At 44.3% G+C, this 9259-nt stretch overlaps 1 protein-coding gene across 3 annotated transcripts in view; it reads right to left on the bottom strand.

The window, feature by feature from the left end:
* CCDC13 (coiled-coil domain containing 13) overlaps positions 1 to 9259 on the bottom strand; it is a 53815-nt gene that overhangs the window by 5135 nt on the left and 39421 nt on the right. For all 3 annotated transcript variants that reach the window (XM_053903920.1, XM_019418860.2, XM_053903921.1), the window contains one exon: positions 8063 to 8185. In XM_053903920.1, coding sequence (XP_053759895.1) covers positions 8063 to 8185 — 123 coding nt within the window. The remainder of the gene's footprint in view (positions 1 to 8062; positions 8186 to 9259) is intronic.

Here is a 9259-nt window from a genome sequence, read left to right as displayed (position 1 = left end):
GTGATTAGATTGGGCCCACCTGGTAATCCAGGATAATCTTCCTATTTTAGGGCCCATAACTGTAATTGCATCTGCAAAGTCCCTTTTGCACATATCATAAAGTAGTCACAGGCACAACAGCAGCAAGCGAAGGGCATCGGGGACAAAATCCTGTCTACCACAGGTTACATTAGGGCGATTATTTAGACATGTGGCACGATAATGATCACGTTTTCTTATTTAACTTTTTGCTTTCCTTGGGGTTAGTGATTGCTTTCTGTTTATTATTATTTATTATTACTCATTATTATGTTCTGTATGTCTATCCTGAGTTCTTGGGACTTGAAGATATTGCTCTTCAGCCATTGCACCTGAAGGATTTGTTTAATCCGCTGGGGCTGGGCCTAAGGTCTTTCCTGAGTCTAGGTATGGCATTCCAGACTTTTGTGATATGGAAGGTTCAGCTAGAAGGCCAGCACTCCTGAAATTTAGCCGAAGCAAAGGGTTGTATACACATATACAAATCGGAGTGGAGGCCTGGAAATTTACAGTGTTGGAGGAAGTGGTAAGAGTCAAGAAGGAGCAGAATGGTGACAGTTATGAACAGTATACAAGTACTAACACAAAACTGTACAATAACACAGTTATACAGCTACTAACATGACTTGTTCAAGCATGTTCCTTGAGACTTAATTTGCAAGAGCAAAAAAATTAAAAAAAAAATAACCTATAGGCCCACCAACAGGGGGAATACAGAACAAGTGGCAAATATTCATGCCACGGAATGTGACGGAATATGACAGATTGTCCTGTTCAACACAGTGCAGCCTCATGTCCACATGTAGCTGTTTAAGTTGAAATTAGTGAAGATGAAACAAAAAATTCAGTTCTTCAGTCACACTAGCCACATTTCAAGTGATCAGAGCCACATGCGGCTAACGGCCGCTGCATTGGACAGCCGAGCTGCAGAACACCTCCGGCATCAGAGAAAGTTCTAACGGACAGCACTCCTCCGGCAACAAGAAAGAAGGAGGCAGAGCTACGTGTATAAACACGGATCTCCAGACTGTAGGACTGGTGAAGAAAAAAACAAGTGCCACAAGAATATATACAATATAATGCCATTTATGTAAATAAAGGATAAATAAATCACAGTGGATTCGCGCAGTAAAAAAACTCCTTAACCATAAAAAGGATGTGTGCTGATATGAAGAGGATGTCTGAGATTTATTACTGAGTGAAATAAGTAGCAGAAGATTATGCATAATATATGACCTAATTAAAAAATTTATAACAGATTAAAAATTTAAAACCAAATAGATACTAGTGCTAACGAAATTCAGCCAGTGAGCTGAAAGCAGGGGTCTGCAGCAGTCACTGACTGTCGTCCGTGGGTGAGGGGCTTTCATTTTCCTGCCGTGTATTTCAGTAACGTCTGCATTTTGTTTAGGTTCGTGATAGGGGAAGTAAGAAACTAACAGCAAACACCATATAAATGGTAAAGCACTTTATGAAATCTGACAACGTTTAGGAATGATAGAACTTTTGGTTTCTCCTCCCAAAATGTGCCATCCTCGAGGAATCTTGATAAATGTCACCACCGCCCATAGAGGTGCTTGGCCTAAATACCTGAGCGTCATTCTTGCCTTCTCTCTCTTCCTCACTGTTCTCAGCTTCCAATTTATCAGCAGGCTCCACAGCTTTTCTTCTAAACACACACAAAAGCTCAGATCCTTCTCATTCCTCCACCTGTGGCCTGGTCTGGGGCTGCTCCTTCTCCGGCCTCTGCAGATTTCACTTTCTACTCGACACTTCTCACTGGTATTCTGAGTATTCTCTTTTGACCAGTCTGCATTCTCACCAATTTGTTCTTCTTTAATCATTTACTGGGCTAATTCAGCTAGATTCTTGTTTGCCATGGTTTTCTAACAGCTCCCTAACATCGTGGGCATCAACCTCATGACATGCCAGATTTTTTGTTAATTTGCCTTTTTACTTTGTAATTGATTTTCATTATATTTCAAGAGTCTGACCAAAGTGACCCAATGGCAGCGTAAAGTGAACAATGTTAAGTAAGGCGAGTCATTAGTGAATGTTTTCATGTTAAAAATTTTGCTTTCGTGAGGACTTTAAATGTGGGGATGCTCAGATGAGGAGGTCCCCATGCCCAGGAACTAATTTAATATAAATGATACAAGACCTTTATGGAGACAAATGTATGTAATATTACATATTACATACATAATACTATATACATAATTCATAAAAAGCTCTTTACAGATGTAAAGAAAAAACATAACTTTTTAAAAATGTGCAATAGTATGAATATATATTTAACAGAAAAGAACATGTGAAAGGCTGGAAACGTGAAAAATATGCTCATCCCCACTTTTAGTTAGAGCAAAGTAGATAAAAACAACCATGAGATAATAGTGTTCCTTAATTAGCTTGGCAAAAACATCATGCACTGATAAAACTTTGTAGACGTGACGCTATGGGGAAATGGTGGATAGGTCACATCATTGGTGGGAATGTAAATGAATTCATTTTAAAATGGTAATCTGCCATTATTTGTAAACATCTAAAGGTACACATTCTATGACCCAATGATTCCACATTTAGAAACCTAACAGTGGTATACTCTTAACAAAAATGTAAAGATGTGTTTAGTGTGAGTCCATCTTTTAATAAAAATGTATGTGCATATATGTGCACATATGTATACACATATATTTGCATATACATTGTTGGATGTGCAAAGAAAACATTTTAGAAGTTCTGACAGTTCTTTTCTATGAGAAATGGGGAGTGGCAGGTTGGAAAAGGAGGCTTTTTACAATAAGTAAGTATATGTTTGTAATAGAAAAACTAACAAAACTTCCAATCACATAAAGCAAGGATTTAAAAAAATATTTATTTATTTTGAGAGAGAGACAGCATGAGCAGGGGAAGAGCAGAGAAAGAGAAGGAGAGAGAGAATCCCAAGCATGCTCTGCACTCGGTGTGGAGCCTGACTCGGGACGGGATCATGACCTGAGCCAAGATTGAGTCCGATGCTTAACTGACTGAGCTACCCAGGGACCGCATAAAGCAGGGTATTTTGAGGCCAATGTTGAGTGTAGAAGCTGTAAATGTGGGCTCCTATAAGGCAGCAAGCTGCAAGGAAGCTCCCTGTATAATTCTGGAAGCCTCAAAAGAATGCCTTGTTTGCCATAAGAGACTTAGACAAAATCCATCTATAAGCTGGGGAAGTGGTAAGGAAGCTTGCAATCTACTGGGCCTTAAATGTGTTGGTGGGGAAGCACCGATCATGAGAAAATTGAAACACAAGGCCAGCACTTCAGGTGCTCAGGAAATCCTAAACCAATAAAGTACCACTCAGAGACCACTGACACCCCCAAAGCTCCACAGAAACAAAAGCAGAACCATTCTGTAGGAGCACTTTCATAACCCAAGAACTCCCACAAGAAGGAAAAAACAATAGCATTGAAGAAAAGCTTACAGAAACAACACAAAATACAAAACACATAGAGAAATAATTCACTGTGAGGGGGAGGTAACAGACGTTACTTAGGGTCCCAAGAAGTAATGAAGATGATAGAGTAACTTTCAAGGGATCAAGTAGGTTTCATATTATTATAAGGAGAAAAGCAAGAAATCTTAATGAAAGAACAAATAATATAAGAAAGAGAACAGGAGGGGTGCATGGCTGGGTCAGTGGGTTGAGCATCCAACTCCTGATTTCAGCTTGGGTCATGATCTTGTGGTTCATGAGTTTGAGCCCCACGCCAGGCTTTGAGCTGACAGTGCGGAGTCTGCTTGGGATTCTCTCTCTCCCTCTTTCTCTCTCTCTCTCTCTCTCTCTCTCTCTCTCTCTCTCTCTCTCTCCCCCTCTCCCTGTTCACTCTCTCTCAAAATAAATAAATAAACATTTTAAAAAAAGAAAGAGAACAGGGGGTTTTACACAAAAAAGAGCTGCTAGAAATGAAAATTACAATTATTAAAATAGGTTTCATGGCAAATGAAGTGTAGCTGAAGAGGTTTAATGAGCTGGAATGCAGATTTGAAGAAACTATGCAGTTATCAGCCCAAAATATTGAGAAACTTTAAGAGTTGCAGAGGAAAGAAGGTCTAACATAGGCTGACTAGACATTTTATTTTATTTTACTTTTAAAGTTTATTTATTTTGAGGGAGAGAGCAAGTGAGCATATGCAAGCAGGGGAGGGGCCGAGAGAGAGGGAGAAAGAGAATCCTGAATCCCAAACAAGGTCTGTGCTCAGCAGGGAGCCTGACGTGGGGCTCGATCTCACCGAACCCTGAGATCAGACCTGAGCTGAAATCAAGAGTCAGTTGCTCAACCCACTGAGCCACCCAGGCTTCCCGATGAGGCATTTTAGATGAAAGGAACAGAAACAATGGGGAGAGGCAACACGTGGAGTGAGTCCTTGGCAATGTATAGACTGAAGTCCTCAGAAAGAAAAGGCATACCAGTTCCTAGGAAAAATAAAGCAAAATACAATACCTAGACACATCACAGGGAAACTTCAAAATACCAAAGACAAAGAGAATATCTGAAAAGACTTCTAGAGAGAAAGGACATAACTAGGAAGGAACCACAATCAAACTGATAGCAGATTTCTTTTTGGCAACAATGGATGCTCAGTGACAATGGGCTTTCATGGCCTCCAGCTACCAAGAATTCTATGCCTAGGGAAATTGTCCTTCAAGAGAAAGACAGAATAAAGATTCCAAAGTAAATAAAGACACAGGGAGTTTACCATCCACATAGTCTTATTGAACTAAAGGACGCACTTTGGTAAGAAGGAAACTGAGCCCAGAGGGGAGATTGAGATGCGAGAAGGAACAGTGAAGGAAGACATTTTTAAATACTTTGGCCGAAGTAAAGGGATACTGACTAATTTTTTAAAAGGTGAATTTGGAGGGTTAATTTTGGAGGATTTTGTAAAAAGAATGTGCTGTAATAGACAAATATTAGAGTCCAGTAACATGGAAGACACAAAAAGGGGAATCAGAATTAAACATTCTCAACTATTCGAGGTGCCTGGCTGGCTCAGTCGGGAGAGCAAGCGACTCTTGATTTCAGGATTGTGAATTTGAGCAGAGATTTGCTCTGCGTTGGGGGTAGAGATTACTAAAACAAAACAAAGCAAAACTTTAAATGTATCCTATTGCTCAAAGGGATAATAAAGAATTCTACTGACTTTATTTTTTTTTTAATTTTTTTAATGTTTTATTTTTGAGACAGGGAGAGACAGAGCATGAACAGGGGAGGGTCAGAGAGAGGGAGACACAGAATCTGAAACAGGCTCCAGGCTCTGAGCTGTCAGCACAGAGCCCGACATGGGGCTCGAACCCACGGACTGCAAGATCATGACCTGAGCCGAAGTTGGCCACTTAACTGACTGAGCCACCCAGGCGCCCCTCTACTGACTTTAGACTTGCTGAAACTCTATGTTAAAAGAGTACAGGTAACCACTAAAATAGAAGATAGAATATATAACTTCCAAACTTGTATAGAAGAGAGGGAAATAAAACCCGACCCAGCCAATATAAAGGAGGAGAATGGAGAAAAAGGAGCAAAGAAAAATCATGGCAAATAGAAACTATTAATTTAGCTGATCAAAATATTTCCAAATATTGTAAAAATGGGTTAAAATCACATCCTCAAACACAAATTCACAGATTGAATTTAAAAACAAAGCCAACTATATGCTTTTCAAAAGGAGACAAATTTAGTGACTTCTGTCATGGCAGACTAAGCCGACTAGCCCCTCCTATTGTGTAAACAGCTAGAAAAATGGCTAAAACGTATGAAACATACTGTTTTCAGACACTGGACAGCAGGTCAAGAGACACAGAACACTGGACACAGGATTTGAGAGAAGGGAAACAGATGACCAGCTCTATTTTTATCTTCAGTCTACCTGCACCAGGTGAGGGGGTGAGGGGATCCCAAGCAGAGCACAGTGGTTTCTCCAGGATGCGGACACAAGACTGGGGAATTGCAGGGGGCCTGAGGCAGCCAGAGGTGATAGGGCGTGTATGAGAGGGGGAAACTCTGCCTCCCCGCACGCCCCCCGCAAGACCAGAACAGACTCTCCAGATAAAGAAAGGAATAGAACTGGGGATCTCAGAGAAAGGCAGGTCCTGTACTTTGGGGTGAGAAATCCAAATAAGTTTGGAGGGGATACGAATGCAGGGGGAGCTTGGGCCCTGTTTCCTAGTTACAGCCCAGGGAGACAGCAATGCCTGAGAGTAGAAATGGCCACGTGTCTTGGCTAACAGGCCTGAGAGAGCCACAGAGAGCTCCCTCACACCCTAAAATGACATAAAGCCGCAGATTGAACCCAAAAAGGTCAGGGGTATCAGCTGAGAGAAAAATACATGTGCATGACTCTGAGAGTGAGTGCCTCCTTAAATTTTGTGCTCTGGGTACCTTGCTCACTTCCTAATCCCTAATCCCTGCTCTGCATGGAGAGAGGCCCTGACAGATGAAATACCACACGGAAAGAGAGGACAGTAAAGGGAACTGAGGCACCTCTGTCTACCTTCCAGCTGAACAAGGTCATATGAGTGATCCTGGCTGGCATTATGTGGAACAGAATTACCTAGGTAACCCACAGAGCCACGAGAAAGAATAAACCATTGTGTGTGAAGCCACAAACTTTGGAATGGTTTGTTACACAGCAATACATAACTAAGTCACTTTTGTTCACAAAATCCCCCAAAGTCAGGTGAAGCTCGAGAGAAATGGGAGAGAAATCCTAAATTGAGTATGTTTCTTCCATTTGATAGACTAGAGACTTGTGCTATCCATTATATTTCAATTACAGAAGAGAAATTAATGTGACTTTTCTCTTATCCCTGAGTATATCTGAAATTCGTACCTTCTCTATGTACTACATGAAAAGAAAACAATTATAGCTAGTCACTTCTCACTACTTCGGGAATGGCCATTCATCGACCACTTCCCAGCACCGCTCACTCCTTCTTTGGTATGGTACTCGATTTTTCCCTGTGGCAAACTGCCCCTCCTCCATTCTGTGAGTACCTGGAGGTCCTTCTAGCAAGGTGCCTGGCCTGTGTTTAGGGATGGACATGAGAGCAACCCAGGTCATCTAGACCTTCTCTCCCACAACCCGCTGGCATAAGAAGCCACTGGGCCTGTGTTGTTCCAGTGCCCCAGGATATACCACCCAAGGGGTCCTGTGACCAAGATTCCCCAACCAAGATTCCCAAGCCCCTCCTTGGGCTCCTCTCCTGCCCTGCCCCCTTAAAATCTGCCCACACCTTCCAAAAATCTGCCTTTCCCTTAACTTACCAGAAGTGGTTTCTACTGTCTGTCACCAAAGAGCCCTGGCTGCCTGCCCTGTTAGGGTAAGAAGTCAGTGCTATCTTTTATATTTTCCACTGTGGAGGTCACATGGTTGGGCCATGTGTTGGCCTGAGTACCTGCAATTCTTGCCAAAAGGGTCACTTGAGCAAGGAGCACTGATTTATCTGAATGGAAGTCTGTCGACAACCCCTTGGAGAAAACTATACCTCCTGGTCCACTGCCTTGGGTGACATGCTTCCCTCCTCCCCAGAGAAGTTTCAGCTCCCATCTATGAGCGGCCCTCTTGCTCTCTATAATTCAGACATCAGTCTAGCCTCTGTCTTGCCACCAAATTTCCCAATGGTGCCAAGTATGGTGCCATGTTCGTCAGAGATTTCAATTATTTGTGGATTCATCTGACTGATTTACCTACTCCAGAGAGCCTCTCCCCTGAGACTCCCACCACATGTCCACATGCATATAGCAGTCCCATTGGATACATGTAGGACAGGACAAACTACAAGAATGACAATAGGGCCCCAAAGCTGTGAAGCACTTAGTTGAGCACACAAGTGATGACTGGGAATGCCTTAGACCAACATTGTGGGAGCCAAACTCTCGAGGAAGGTGGGCCCAGTCACAGATGAGGTCTGGCCCCTGTCCAAGAAAGATGTCCTTGTGTCAGGCCGTCCACACCCCCATCCACATAGCCCCATGACAGCATGTCCTTGGGTGCCATGTGTTACCGTTTCTGTAGGACAGTGACAAACTCGGTGAGCCGGTCGCGCTCCACCTCAGCAGCCTGCCAGAGGGCCTTGAACTCTGTCACTTGTGCCTGCCAGCCCTTTTGTTCTGGGGAGTCCGAGAACCTGGGGACCAGGGTGGGTACAGAGGGCAGAAGTCATTTGAGGGGCTACCTGAAGACACACACTTACCTCTGATGGTAGGAGGGACTGGAAGAACATTCAGGGATCTTCAGAGATAGCCACAGAGAAGGAAGCCAATCCCATCCATCCTGGCCCTGATGGTCTTCCTCCTCCAGCTTCTTCTCAGCCCACTATTCCTGTACCTGCTAAAGTCTCTAGACCTCACTTAGCTGGCTGCACAGCCAGATCTCACTAAGGCTAGAGCTGCATCAGTATCTCTGTCTATCCAGTCCCTGGAGGGGCCTGGAATTAGGCTGGCTGCTATGGAATTTGGCCCTTGAGGGCCTGGGGTGTCCTGGGCACCTGTGTGGCCAGTGGTCTGGCCACCATGCCCAGCCTCCGTCTCCCTATCAGCCTGTCCCGGCCCTCCTGCATCTCCTGGCTTGGCCTCAAGCCCAGCCCACTTTGTGACTCGGTCAGTTTGCTTCAGTGCTGATCTAGCCCGTCACTGCTCCCCTCCTGGCCACTGGGCGTGCCTACTAGCCCCTCACCTGCTGTCTGGAGCCCAGATGGAAGGTGAACTCTGCCCGCAGCTGAACCCCCCAGAGCCCACTTGTGAGTCCCAAGCTGCTCTCTGCTTTGCCCTCATCTTTCCCCCCGAGGCCCTGGTGATCCTCCGTTTGCTTTTCTAGCAACGCAGGACACATGGAGAGCTGGGCTGGGGGGTGCGGGCCCAGGGGCTAACTTGTCCTGTGATCTCGGGCAGGTCTCTTACCCTGTCTGGGCCTGGGTCCTCCCTCTGAAAGCTGAGGGGCTTGGATGAGATGGGCCCCGAGGACTGCAGACTCCTCCATGTTCTGACTCCTAACTATACTTTAAGGCTTTGCTGCTCAAACTATATAGTCGCTGAATCAGTGCCTGTGGATCCAGACCTGCCAAGTCAAAACCTGCATCTAACCTGGCAAATGCCCAGCTGATCTGTGTGCACACTGCAGTCCAGAAAGCTCTGGTCACGGCCACCTCCATGATTTTCTTGTGAGGGGGTGTGTGTAGGAGGGAGCTGCAGGAGAAAGGGGC

This window comes from Panthera pardus, unplaced genomic scaffold (genome assembly GCF_024362965.1).
Source record: "Panthera pardus isolate Hobbes unplaced genomic scaffold, ASM2436296v1 HiC_scaffold_16, whole genome shotgun sequence".
Classification (NCBI taxonomy): Eukaryota; Metazoa; Chordata; class Mammalia; order Carnivora; family Felidae; genus Panthera; species Panthera pardus.
The sequence above is the reverse complement of the archived record's forward strand: the minus strand, read 5'-3'. Positions and strand labels throughout refer to the sequence as shown.